The sequence below is a fragment of the Lynx rufus genome, unplaced genomic scaffold (genome assembly GCF_022079265.1).
Source record: "Lynx rufus isolate CCGP_SWC_20201006 ecotype Redwood Valley unplaced genomic scaffold, mLynRuf1.p SCAF_16, whole genome shotgun sequence".
Classification (NCBI taxonomy): domain Eukaryota; kingdom Metazoa; phylum Chordata; class Mammalia; order Carnivora; family Felidae; genus Lynx; species Lynx rufus.
This window is the reverse complement of record NW_025814830.1, coordinates 39,692,027-39,706,103: the sequence shown is the minus strand read 5'-3', so window position 1 is coordinate 39,706,103 and position 14,077 is coordinate 39,692,027. Positions and strand designations below refer to the sequence as shown.

Below are 14,077 nucleotides of genomic sequence, written 5' to 3'. Positions count from 1 at the left end.
TAGTAGCCAACTCCTGCTTGTATGCCTTAGGTAATGAGAAACTCACTCTCTCACCAAGTAACCCATTTGATCTTTGGACAATTGCTGTTCGAAAGCCCTTCAGGACAGATGAAATCTGCCTCCTTCCAGTATCCCACCACTGGTTTAAGAACTACTCTTTGCAGCCCCCCAATCCAAAATATTTTGAGTGGTTTTCTGAGACAGTATTTAAGATGTTTAAAAACAGCTATGTTTGGGGGCCCCGGGTGGCTCAGTCAATTGAGCATCCAACTTTGGCTCAGGTCATGATCTCAGGGTTCATGAGTTCGAGCCCCACATCAGGCTTGCTGTTGTCAACACAGAGCCTGCTTACGATCCTCTGTTCCCTTCTCTCTCTACCCCCACTCACACGCACGCTCTCAAAAAAAAAAAAAAAAAAAAAGCCCAGCTATGTTTACATGTGTCTCCTTCTACTGATTAACACCCCCAGTTCTGCATTTACATCTTACACAATATTTAGCCTTCCTGCCCACTCTTCTATGAACACCCCTCCAGTGTGAACATCTCTCTCCAAATGCATCAAGCCTAGAACTGAATAGCCCAGGTGGGAAATGACACAGCATGGTACAGAGTGACTAAGGCTCTAATTTCCACTTTATGTGAAGATGCTGAGTCTGTTAATAAAAGTTTTCTGGGGTAGGTGTGCCTGGGTGGCTCAGTCAGTTGAGCATGGACTTCAGTTCAGGTCATGATCTCGCAGTTCGTGAGTTCGAGCCTTGCATCGGGCTCTCTGCTGTCAGCACAGAGCCCATTTTAGATCCTCTGTCCCCCTCTCTCTATGCCCCTCCCCACTTGCTCTCTCTCAAATATAAAAACATTAAAAAAAAAGTTTTGGGGTAGCTGCACCATGCTGCCTTACACTTAGTGTGTGGTCAGCAAGATTCCCTCAGTCTACTACACTTCCTACTGCCAAGTTCAAACTCCCACGCTGCACTTACCTGGTTTTTCCCCCAACCCTTCTTAGGTTAACTTCTCCCTACAAGACTTGGTTTGCCAGGATCTTTTTAAATACTGACAGTCTTTGAATATATTTGCTAGGCTTTCCAGATTTGTGTCACCTAAAGATCTGGCCAGCACATTTTCTGTCTCTTCATCCCAAGTGAATTGTCACCTGGGGAGAACCCCAACTGCTACTATAGCTCTTACTCCAGTCTGATGTTCAGTACTCTAAAGCATTCTTTTTTAAGTCATGAGCATCTGCCCATTGACTAAACCCACATAAGTATCTTCACAGCTTGCAGGACTTCTTCATCTGGTCTGTGAAAACATCAGAAAAGACTCAATCCAATGCCTTCTAAATTGTGACTCTCATTTTTCAGTCCAATAAATAGATAATAGCTAACCCTGTGTATAACAGACACTAGAGACAAATGCTATGTCTACAAAGAAATACAGCTTAGTTCAACAATCGTTTGTTGGGTCCTGACATGCCAGGCACTTTGGGTTACTGAGATAGTGAAGATAAGATACTCTTACCTTCAGTCTATGAAAGGCAAATAAAAACAGTTCATCATAATAAATCGTGGTGGTTTCAATGACTAATAAAGGTGTACTCTAGATATGCCAAGAAGACAGAGTTCAGGGTCCTTACCCTACTCTTGGCATAAGGATAAGAGACAAGGAAGGCTTCCTGAATTCTTGAACTGAGGCTGAAAAAGAAGGTAGAACTCAAGTGATATGGGTGGAAGGTTGGTCTAGGCCTAAGAGCACAAGCAAAGCCAAGATGGCAAGAAACTACACGACAGAGGAAACCATAAGCAGCTGTGTTGATGGAGTAAAAAGTATGAGGTAGGGAAAAATAAGAAATGAGGCTGAAAAGAAAAGCAACAGATTGTGACCTAAATGCCACATGAAGGGACTTAAATATGAAAAGATTACTAAAGGTGCTTTCAGAATGGGAGTTACACAGTCACAAACTGCAATCTCATCTGAAACCAGTAATTGTATTAAGTCAAAAGTTCTTAAAGGTAAAGCTCTAGTTAAATGTATTCTATAATGAAACTGCATTATATACATACATATTTATTATATTCAGGCACAAATGAATTTTTTTTAATGTTTGTTTATTTGAGAGGGAGGGTAAGTGTAGAGAGAGGGGGACAGAGGATATGAAGCGGGCTCTGCACTGACCGCAGAGAACCCGATGTAAATCTCATGAGATTATGACCTGAGCTGATGTCAGACGCTTAACCAATTGAGCCACCCAGGCGTCCCTCAGTGGGTACTTTAAAGTGCGTGTTAGGGGGCTTCTAGCTGGCTCAGTTGGTAGAGAATGCGACTCTTAATCTCAGGTTTGTAAATTCAAGCCCCACATTGGGCATGGAGCCTATTTAAAACAAACAAAAAACAAAAACAAAAGAATAAAACACGTCAGAAGTTTGAAAGAAATAATGTAGTTATAGACAAAGATTTGACCAGCTGATGAAATTTCCTAGAATGAGGGAATATAATGAAAAGAAAGCTGAACCACAGAACCTTGGGAAACATCTATTTTTAAGGGCCAGAAAAATTGATTAAAAAAAACAAAACAAAACAGTGGAGACATTTAAAAATGCGCCAAAAACCAGGTGAGTACAATCACACAAAGGTCAAGAAAGAAAAGAATGTCAAGGAGGAGGGTGGGTAGCTGAGTGTCAAATTTTTAGGTTATGATTTCAATATAATGGAAGTCAAAAGAGTACACAGCAGGTAAGGAAATGGCAGATGGTAGTTGACAGATTACTTGAGAGGCTGGATGATAAATGAAAACAAAATAAAACAACAGCTTATGAGGTTGACAGAGTCAAGGGAAAGGAAATGGTTTAGTATGAAAAGATTTAAACTTACTTAAACTCCAAGAAAATGTATTCGGTGAAAAAAGAGGTAATAAAATCATAAGAGATAGGCAATGAAAGCAACGTATAGCCTTAAATCTGTAAGTTTCAAAAGGATAAAAAACAAATGAGATTACCATTTAAGAAAAAGAAACAGGGGCACCTGGGTGGCTCAGTAGGTTGGGTGTCCGACTTCAGCTCAGGTCATGGTCTCACAGTCCGTGAGTTCGAGCCGTGTGTCGGGCTCTGTGCTGACAGCTCAGAGCCTGGAGCCTGCTTCTGATTCTGTGTCTCCCTCTTTCTCTGCCCCTCCCCTGCTCTGTCTCTCTCTGTCTCAAAAATAAATAAAAACAAACAAACCAAAAAAAAAAAAAAAAAGAAAGAAAAAGAAACATATTGGGGCGCCTGGGTGGCTCAGTCGGTTAAGCGTCCAACTTCAGCTCAAGTCATGATCTCATAGTTTGTGAGTTTGAGCCCGGCGTGGGACTCTGTGCTGACAACTTGGAGCCTGGAGCCTGGAGCCTGCTTCAGATTCTGGGTCTCCCTCTCTCTGCCCCTCCCCCAGCTCATGCTCTCTCTCCCAAAAATAAATACATTAAAAAAAAAGAAAAGAAAAAAAAGTGAAAAGAAAAAAAATACAGACACTTGGAAACAGAAAACAAATACACAACTTAAAGGACCAATAAAGCCAAAGTACTATGGAAACACTGACTAAAAAACCAGAGATGGCACAAATAAATAATAGCAGGAATAAATTTTTTAAAAGGGATATAATTCCAGGGGTGCCTGGTGGTTCAGTCAGTTGAGCACCCAACAGTTGATTTCAGCTCAGGTCATGATCCTAGGGTCGTGATCAAGCCCCAGGTCAGGTTCCACGCTGACAGCAAGGAGACTGCTTGGGACTGTTTCTCTCTCTCTCTCCCTCTCTGCCTCTCCCCCTCTCTCCTGCCCGCATGTGCGCTTGCTCCCTCTATAAAAAGGGAGGGGACATAATTCAAATGCAGAAATAGAGTATTATAAGCAAACAAATGTCAACAAATTTGAGAACTTGGGTGAAATAAGTAAAATCCTAGTGTGAAATAATAGGGAAAATATATATTGATCTCTGCCTCTGGCTCCTGGTATAAAGCTCCTAAAATTCTTGTAATTTCCAAGTGGTAAGAAGAACACTAGGAGTACCTTTTGTTTTTATACTTGGTCTTTGACCCCAGTTATGACACACAGAAGTCCTAAATCCCTTGGAATTTCCTGTGATAAGACTATCTTTTGTTCTAAGGAGGTGATTCTTAGTAGGCTCCTGGATGGAGGCTGGTCACTAGAAAGACTTTCAGTTCTACCCCTATTCTCCAGAGAAGGAAGAGGGGCTGGAAATGGAATAGTCAATCAAACCTGTGTGAAGCTTCCATGAAAATTCCAAATGCAGTAGAGTTCAAGGAGCTTTTGGGTTGCTGAACACATGGAGGTGGCTGGGACAGGGGCAATGTCTATAGAGGACACAGACGCTTCACACCCCCTTCCCACATACCTTATTCCATGTATCTCTTTCATCTGGATGTTCATCTGTACCCTCTGATATCCTCTATTATGTAACAAACTGGTAATGGTACCTAAGTGTTTCCCTCAGTTCTGTGAGCCGCTCTACCAAATGATCAAAACCAAGAAGTGAGTCATGGGAGCCTCTGATTTGTAGCCAAGCCAGACAGAAGTGCGTACCTGGGCATCTACTACTTTTGATTGTCATTTCAAGTGACGGGCAGTCTTAAGGGACTGAGCCCTTAACTTGTGGGGTCTGCACTAACTCCAGTTAGTGTCAGAACTGACCTCATTCAGAACACCCAACCCAGCTCATATCAAAGAATCAGCTGATATATGGGAAACCCACACATCTGGTGTCAGAAGTGTTTTGAGTGTGGTAACACTGTGAGAGTAAAGGAGAAACACAGAGTGTGTTTTTCTATTTACCTGGAAAAATAAAAATCATGAAAATTAACTCAAGAAGAAATGGTCCCGGGGCGCCTGGGTGGCGCAGTCGGTTAAGCATCCGACTTCAGCCAGGTCACGATCTCGCAGTCTGTGAGTTCGAGCCCCACGTCGGGCTCTGGGCTGATGGCTCAGAGCCTGGAGCCTGTTTCCGATTCTGTGTCTCCCTCTCTCTCTGCCCCTCCCCCGTTCATGCTCTGTCTCTCTCTGTCCCAAAAATAAATAAACGTTGAAAAAAAAAAATTTTAAAAGAAGAAATGGTCCCATACCTATGAAATGGCCCATACCTACTTAAATGGTCCCATACCTCTGAAAAGAATTATATCAGAAATTAATAGTACCACAAAGCCCCCAGCCCAGAAGGTTTCAGAGATGAGCTCAGCCACATGTTCAAAGGAAGGTGAAATTACAGGGCACACACTTGGTAAGTGGGAAAAAATGAGGCACTTTCCCAACTTGCTTTGACATCCAGAATACTATAAGGTAGTAAGGAAATGAAAACTGATTCAATGGAAAAAAGTGGACAAAAACATAAAGACATTACACAAAAAAGGAAACATGAATAATAATCACCTCAATAAGATCAGGAAAATTCAAATCCAAAGTTCAAGATACATTTTACATCTACCAGATTAACAAAATTTAAAAATTATGACATTCTTACCTATGTCTACCAGGTGATAAGAACCAAAATGTTCATGGCCACACTATTGGCTATTGTTTGGTAGTGCCAAAAACTAGACACAGCCCAAAAGTCCAGTAGGAGAGCAGATAATAAATTGTAGCACGTTCATACAGTGAAGCTATATAGTAGTAAAAGTGAATGATCTTCTGTTACGTGGATCGATCTTAAAACATTAATGTTGACTTCCAAAAAAAAGCAATTTTCAGAAGAATACATGAAATGTTATATACATAGCCCAAAACCAGAGAAAACGCATAAAACTATAAAGAAAAGCATGGATTGATTTAGGAGTGGGATCCATTTGGGAAGGGACATCAAAAGGCCTTTCAGAGATAAATGTCTTACTTCTTCAACTGGGCGTCAGGTGTGTGGGTATCTCTTATATTATTCTCATAAAAAGGTATTTCACAATTTTAAAAATGCTTAAAAAATGAGAAGGAATAATAGATGAAAAAATGTTTTAAATACGCTCAGAAAGGTTTTAAACACCCTGAAAGACATAGGATTCTTCTACACTTACAAAAATGAAGATATAATTTATATATTTATATATAAAATACATAAAATTCACCCTTTTAAATTATATAATCAGGAAGTTTTCAGTATATTCACAGAACTGTACAACCACCACCATTATCTAATTCCAGAAACCCTGTGCCCATCAGCACTCTCCACTGATCCCTCCCTCCAACCCCTGGCAACCACTAATCTACTTTGTCTCTATGGATTGCTGATTTTGGATGTTGTGTGCTGAATCCTTTCACTTAGCATGTTTTCAAGGTTCATTCATGTTGTGTTATGAATCAGTACTTTATTCTTTTTTATGGTTGAATAATATCCCATTGTATGGACATCCCCATTTTGTTTAGCCATATAACAATTGATGATTGTTTGGGTTGTTTCCAGTTTTTGGCTATTATGAATAATGTCGCTGTAAGTTTTCTGTGCAACACATCATCAATTCTCTTGAATATATATATATATATATATATATATATATATATATATATGTAGAAATACTGGGGATTCTTCTACTTTTGAGATACCCTTAATGAGAATTTAACATTTATATGAAAAATTTAAGAAATATACGGCTTATCAAAAAATCTGTGTAAATGATGTTTGTAGCTTTAGAAAAACTATTTTGTTTTTGTCCGTGAAACATGGGAATAATTCATTTTACTCATTTTGCCCCTTATTTTGAAGCCAATCAACTCAAATCTTATGTTATTACCTTGTCCTTTCTCAAGAAAAATGATTTTGGATTCTGGAAGAAAATTAGATCCAGTCACAATCATTTCATGACCTCCATTTACAGAACAACTGTTGATACTATACTTCTCAATATGAGGAAGTTCTTGAGCAGACCGCTGAGCTGTTTGTTTTTTTTTTTAGGAGTTGAGAAGAAACAAAATATTAGTTTACAATCTTTCATATGTAAATGACAAATTCAAGCTATACAATGAAAATAGAAGCAAACTCTGGGCTTTGAAAATTCAAGACAACAGTAACAAAATCCACTAAAATAACCACATTATTTAGAAAATAAGACTTATTAGATTTGTGATTTCTAAATAATTTTCTTACAACTGTAAAGAAACCAATGACGAAAAATTAATCAATGCTTGCAACTTCATATTGACTCCAAAACATTAATTTCATCCACTTTCCTCTTTTTAGCTTAAGTCTTCAATGTATTTCTTCCCTACAACTGTTAAAATTGATGAATTTAATATAACTATAAAAAGCAAATTAATCCAAACATATGTAATTATACTGCATACAATTAAAAGACAAGTTTCTGAAGGATAAACACGAATTAGCTCTTTCATCAAGAAAATATCCAGGTCAGGGGTGCCTGAGTGGCTCAGTCGGTTAAGCATCCAACTTTTGATGTCAGCTCAGGTCATGATCTCACGGTCAGTTGTGGGATCGAGCTCTCTCCCTCTCTCTCTGCCTCAACCCCTCCCACATGTGAGTGCATGTGCTCTTTCTCTCTCAAAAATAAAAATCATGTTTTTTTAATTCTCTTAAATAAAAAAGAAAGAAAATATCTAGATCATCACCAAGACAACAAGATGCCATTCTGGACAATTTTCCAAATAACTAAATAACTGAAGCATACATGAAGTACACACTAAATTTTTAAAAATGGAAGTAAACGTTTCTACAGTGCACTGCACTTTTCCTTCTAGGGTATGTGAACATAATTTTTAATGCCTCAGAGCCATTCTTTAAATTATCAACTTTTATAAACAGTACCGTTGGTGCCACCTTTCTCTGATATTGCCTGATTCCAAGTTGTTATATTTTGTGGAGATCCTATTTCTGGATTCTCTTTCTTTATTTCTTTTTTTTTAACTGCTTGAGCTTTAAGCTACACATTACAATTCTTTTGAGGGCTTAGGTCCTCTAGGGGTTTCTTGCAAATGCCTAGATAGTTAGGTTTTTCTCTGAATTAAAACAAAAAAAGTGTGGATTATGCTCTCTTCTTCACAGTTGGAAAGTAAGTCTACTTTTCTACTTCCTGGGTGGAAAACTGGTAGCTCTGAGGGTCAGCTGTTTTGTTTGACTAGAACAACATTTTAAAGAAATTTAAACTTGAATGCCTTTAGGAAGCACACATTCTCAGTTCACTGTGGCTCTTATTTCTCCCAACTATTTAAAACCAAGCCACAAAATGTATTTAAATTGGGATCAATGCTCTATTCAAAGAGAATGCTAGGGGCACCTGGGTGGCTCCGTCAGGTAAGTGTCCAACTCTTGGTTTCAACTCAGGTCATGATCTCATGGTTCGTGAGTTCAAGCCCAGCATCGGGCTCTGCGATGACAATGTGAAATCTGCTTGGGATTCCCTCTCTCCTTCTCTCTCTGCCCACCCCCCTCTTGCACACACGCATTTGCGCTCTCTCACTCTCTCTCTCTCAAAATAAACAAAAATGAAAAAAAGAGAAAGCTAAAATAGACCCTTTCATAGGACATGGGTCTGGGACTCAGGACCAACTATCACTTGGAAAGTATCAAGCACCAACCTAGATCTCAGAAAATACTTATGTCCCTACTTATGTTCCAAATGACTCACAGAGAAGGGGCATGAAGACAAGCACTGGCTGGCCTAGGAAATACATTAATTCATGTTTTAGATATTTATGGTGGAAACTAGCCATCATGGGTACATTCAAAGTAACAGCAAAACTGTGTTCACCAGGGGAGCCTGGGTGGCTCAGTTGGTTAGGTGTCAAACTTCAGCTCAGGTCACGATCTCAGTCTGTGGGTTCAAGACCCGCATTAGGCTCTGTGCTGACAGCTCAGAGCCTAGAGCCTGCTTTGGATTCTGTGTCTCCCTCTCTCTTTGCCACTCCCCTTCATATATATGAAGATACTTCATATATGTGTGTGTGTGTGTGTGTGTGCGTGTGTATACATATAAACAATAAAAGAAAAAAGAAAGAAAATCCAAAGAAAGTTAATAGTGACTACACCACAGGGTAGTGATTACAAAAGATTTTGCTATTATTCCTTGTACCATTCTGCATTTCTTCTTTTTCCATTCTGTGTTTCTATATTCTCAACAATAATCACATATTAATTTAATAAACTAAAAGAAAAAATAGAAAATCATTTTAGAATAACTTCATCTCAAAAACTCAAACTACTCTATGAACTTAAATTACTTAAATTAACTCTGGGGCACCTGGGTGGCTCAGTCTGTTAAGCTTTCCACTTCTGCTCAGGTCATGATCTCGTGGTTTGTGAGTTTGAGCCCTACATCGGGTTCTCTGCTGTCAGCGTAGAGCCCATTTCAGATCCTCTGTCCCCTTCTCTCTCTGCCCGTCCCCACTCTCAAAAATAAACAAAACAATTGAAAAATTATCTAAATGAACTTTGCTAAAAAATAGAGGCATATATGCTTATATGGGCATAGAAAAGTCTGGCAGGAAAATAAAAACGCTGGCAATGATAGCTGCTTATAAATTTTTTTTCAACATTTATTTTTGAGAGAGAGAGAGAGAGACCACACACGTGAGCACGGGACGGGCAGACAGAGAGGGAGACACAGAATCCAAAGCAGGCTCCAGGCCCTGAGCAGTCAGCACAGAGCCGGACACAGGGCTCAAACCCACCAACTGTGAGATCATGACTTGAGCCAAAGTAGGATGCTTAACTGAATGAGCCACCCAGGCGCCCCCCAATAGCTGCTTCTAATAAGGGGAAATAGTTGACCTGGAAATTTGCTTTTCACTCTATATTCTTTTTGAATTTTAGTAAGTACCTGTATTGTCTGTTAAAAATACAAAACTATTTCTATACTGAATTCTATTACTATGTATTTACTCAGTGATTTCTCAGTTAACTGTGAAATAATAAAGTAATAGTTCAATTTCATAAATAGCAAAAGGAGGCACAGAAAGGTACTACAGGTTTGATCCCAAATAAAGAATGCACGTGTTTAACAGAAATAACATGGTATAATTGAAAGAGTACTAAGAAAACCTGTGTTCTAAGCACAGTTCTGTTACTAACAAGCAAATAAGCTTGCAGGAGTACTTCAGACACTTGTGCCTCAGTTTCCTCCAACACAAAATTAAGACATGAATTGGAACACTTATAAGTCTATGCCCTGAACATCTAAACAGCAGTTTCAATACTACAGTACTACCAGCTAACCTATCAGAGGCCCACAGTTCTCCAGGGTGTAAGTAGGTACATGTTCTAGGGCCTGTTCTCATTTCTTGCCTTTGTAAATCAGGGGAAAAAAGCATTCACTTTCTCAATCTGATGTTGTAAACAGGTTAATGGTTTAAAAAAAAAAATCCTTTAAGTCTTTATTTAGCTGAGGTGTCAGCTTGCAGAGATAGGCATCTTCCAACAAGGCGGCTCATGTTTTAATGAAACAAAGGTGACCAAGGGATACTTAATCATAGATTCATTTTGTCCTCAGGTGTCATCAAGCCCACCTTCCTCATTTATAGGTTAAAAAAAAAACTGTGGTCAATGGGGCCCCTAGGTGGCTCAGTTGGTTAAGTATCCAACTTAACCTTAGCCCTGAGGTCATGATCTCAGGGCTCATACCCAGACCCACATCACGCTCTCTGCTGTCAGCACAGAGCCCACTTTGGATCCTCTGTCCCCCACTCTCTCTAGCCCTCCACCCCCCTCTCAAAAATAAACATCAAAAAAACAAAAACAAAAACCTGTGGTCAAGAGAATGTGTTTATAGTCCCACACAACCTATGGTCAAATTATAATGAGAACCATTTTCTAACTCCAAGATCTGTACTCCTCCCACCTAAACACATAGCTTATTTCCATACAAGAAAATCTCATCAGCTATCCAGACTCTGTGCCTCAGTTTATACTTTTAATCCAAATATTACATTAAAAGCAAAATAGGAAATTGCCTATTATAAACAAAATTTGAAAACATCATCACAAGCTCACTTACAGCACTCAACAGGTATGGAAGCTGTCTGAAGAGAAAGGACTTTTCCATTGGGCTGTGGGATGTGCACACGGAATACAAGTCGTACTCTAGTATTCTTTCTGCCAATATCAGTTTCTCCTTTTCGAAGTTCTATATCTGAATTGCGGAGTTTCAAAATACCTGCACAGTCAATACTAGGGAGAAAAATATACACATTTTATTTGCTTACTGATATTTAATGGTTCCCAACAACTTAGCTAAACGTGGCAGGGAAGAACTATCACTACCTAAAATAAGGTCCAAAAAGAAAGATGTATGATTGCTATTTCAATTCTGAGATTAAAAATGTTTTGAATGACAAAAGTGTAATAATGGTAAGTATGGTAGATTGTCTAAAAAGATGGCTGTCAATTATTCCCCATTCTTGCACCTGCATGCCACTTTTCCCATTAAGAGGTGAAAGCTGGCCTTATGATTTGACAAACAGAATGTAACCAAGTGATGCAGTATAAGTTATGAGCCCAATATTAAGCCTCTTTTGCTCTCTTGGAGCCCTGAGCCACGATGAAGTCCATCCAGGAAGCTGGAGAGAAAGGCCAAGCCAATCCTCAACTACTCCAGTCACCCCAGACAGCTTGTATGTTCCAAATCCAGCTGAGCTCCCAGCCGAATTTAGGTGCATGAGTGATCTCAGCTGATACCACATGAATAGACCAGCTGAGTCCAGCCAACCCTAAGAATCATGAAAATAATGAACAGTTATTACTTTGAGCCACTAAATTTTGGAGTGCTTTTACAGAACTAGATAAGTAATACAAAGTAAAAAGACCTTAATTCTATGTAAGTAACTAAGCCAGAAAAGATTAACCTGTAGGACTCTAAATCAGTCATTAATAGCATATTTAGACTTTTCTAGTGATAGGTTTATTAGTAAAAACAATCCATCGGGCTAAGATTCTTTTATTTTTAAAGAATACACATATAAGATTAAAGTTTCGGCATTTAGGGTCTAACTTTTCATTATCTTCAAAATGCATTACTTGTATGGCTGCTTAACACACAATCAGGGTAGGAAACAGTACCTACAACATGTGTTTGTTATTCACATATTGAAAGAATAAAGCAAATGGAAAACTAGCAATCAACATCCTAAAGTTTACTCTCCCTTGTGGTATTACTTGTCATCCATCCCTTTGCCTTATCTACCAATAGTCCCAACTCTAGTGCTCAACTGTCCAGAGGCCACAGAAGTTGCTGTAAAGGACAATATGTGTTAGAAAACTAGGTTATCAAGTTAAGAAACAGTAAAGCACAAGAAAGAATCCCAAAGGGTGAATATTTTCACCTTCAGAAAGACACAGGAGAAGAAATTTCCAAAAAAGGAAAACACTCTTGAAAGTATTTGTCATTTATGGATAATGAATTATACTTAATTAATATTGAACAATTGCACTTTAGCTCAAAGCAGTACTGATCAAATTGTATCAAGTAGTGATTATTCATGCTAACATGCCAATGAGCCTTTAGGGGGAAATGCCAGAGATCATCCATTTTATTGAGTTTTGAGGAAAGGTATTTTATTTTATTTAAGTAAACTCTTATGGACATGGGGCTCAAATTCATGGCCTCAAAATCAAGAGTCATGGGGCGCCTGGGTGGCGCAGTCGGTTAAGCGTCCGACTTCAGCCAGGTCACGATCTCGAGGTCCGTGAGTTCGAGCCCCACGTCGGGCTCTGGGCTGATGGCTCAGAGCCTGGAGCCTGTTTCCAATTCTGTGTCTCCCTCTCTCTCTGCCTCTCGCCCGTTCATGCTCTGTCTCTCTCTGTCCCAAAAATAAATAAACGTTGAAAAAAATCAAGAGTCATGTGCTCTACTGAGGAGCCAGCCAGGTGCTGAGAGGGAAGGTATTTTAGCAGAGAGCTAAGTTTCTAAGAGAAGAGTTAGAAGAAGAGTATCAGAAATGACGATCTTAAAGCTCTGCCTATGAATTTCAAGAAAAGATAAGACCAGACCAACAAGAAAACTACACATGTAGGAATAAATCACTATTAATTCTGTTTACAGATACAACTATATTTTATTTATTTTTTTAAGTACGAGTATATTTTAGATCAGAGTATAATAATGCCACATCCGTTTTCATCCAGTTTTATTTTTTTTTTTAAAATTTTTTTTTTTCAACGTTTATTTATTTTTGGGACAGAGAGAGACAGAGCATGAACGGGGGAGGGGCAGAGAGAGAAGGAGACACAGAATTGGAAACAGGCTCCAGGCTCTGAGCCATCAGCCCAGAGCCTGACGCGGGGCTCGAACTCACAGACCACGAGATGGTGACCTGGCTGAAGTCGGACGCTTAACCGACTGCGCCACCCAGGCGCCCCTTCATCCAGTTTTAAAAACAGGGAGGAGTTATGAGTAGGATAAGGCAGTAAATACTGGAATCCATACTGAATGGCCAGAAAAACTTCAGGTGTGTGTGTCTCTAAGCTGGGTGGAATGAGAGCAGTAGCTGTGTTTGTTAACTAGAAACAATGATATTTCCGCAGCTTTGTCCTTTCTGGATTTATCCAGGTAGGCAGTATATGCCAGAACTGGTTGGGCAAGGGACATGAATTCTGACTACAACCTATTTCATGTGCTAATAGATGAGAAAAGGAGAAGGTAGATATGTTCAGATCCTACTATTTTTATTTTTTCACCTTATTTGATATGTGAAGCTTTCCCAATTTCTTGAAAATCTTACAAACTCATGTACTCTTTTTAACTGAATTCACTGATTTATACATCACTTTTAAAAGGATGAGGCATTTTACAACATAAATACAAATAAGGTCAAGGAAAAACAGAAAAAAAAATTAAATAGAAGCAACAGGAAATAAATATGTTCCAAATCTAGGGGTATACAAATTACTATACCTGAACTTGACCAAACTTCCCAGAAGCCAAGGCAAAAAGGAAATGTGATAAAGTTTACAGGTCTCTCCTTGTCTGGTAAAGCAAAATCTACCATGTCATCAGCCTTTTCCCTTTAACTTGAAAAGATTCTCTCTCTCTCTCTCTCTCTCTCTCTCTCTCTCTCTCTCTGTGTGTGTGTGTGTGTGTGTAATGACCAAGAGATAATATCTTTAATAGTGG

At 39.1% G+C, this 14,077-nt stretch overlaps 1 protein-coding gene across 4 annotated transcripts in view; it reads right to left on the bottom strand.

Annotated features, from left to right (window-relative positions):
• NFATC3 (nuclear factor of activated T cells 3) overlaps positions 1-14,077 on the bottom strand; it is a 137,693-nt gene that overhangs the window by 45,140 nt on the left and 78,476 nt on the right. For all 4 annotated transcript variants that reach the window (XM_047078632.1, XM_047078628.1, XM_047078630.1 and 1 more), the window contains exons 5-6: positions 10,964-11,136; positions 6,752-6,892 (exon numbers count right to left, since the gene is read on the bottom strand). In XM_047078632.1, the coding sequence (XP_046934588.1) occupies positions 6,752-6,892; positions 10,964-11,136 (314 nt within the window). The remainder of the gene's footprint in view (positions 1-6,751; positions 6,893-10,963; positions 11,137-14,077) is intronic.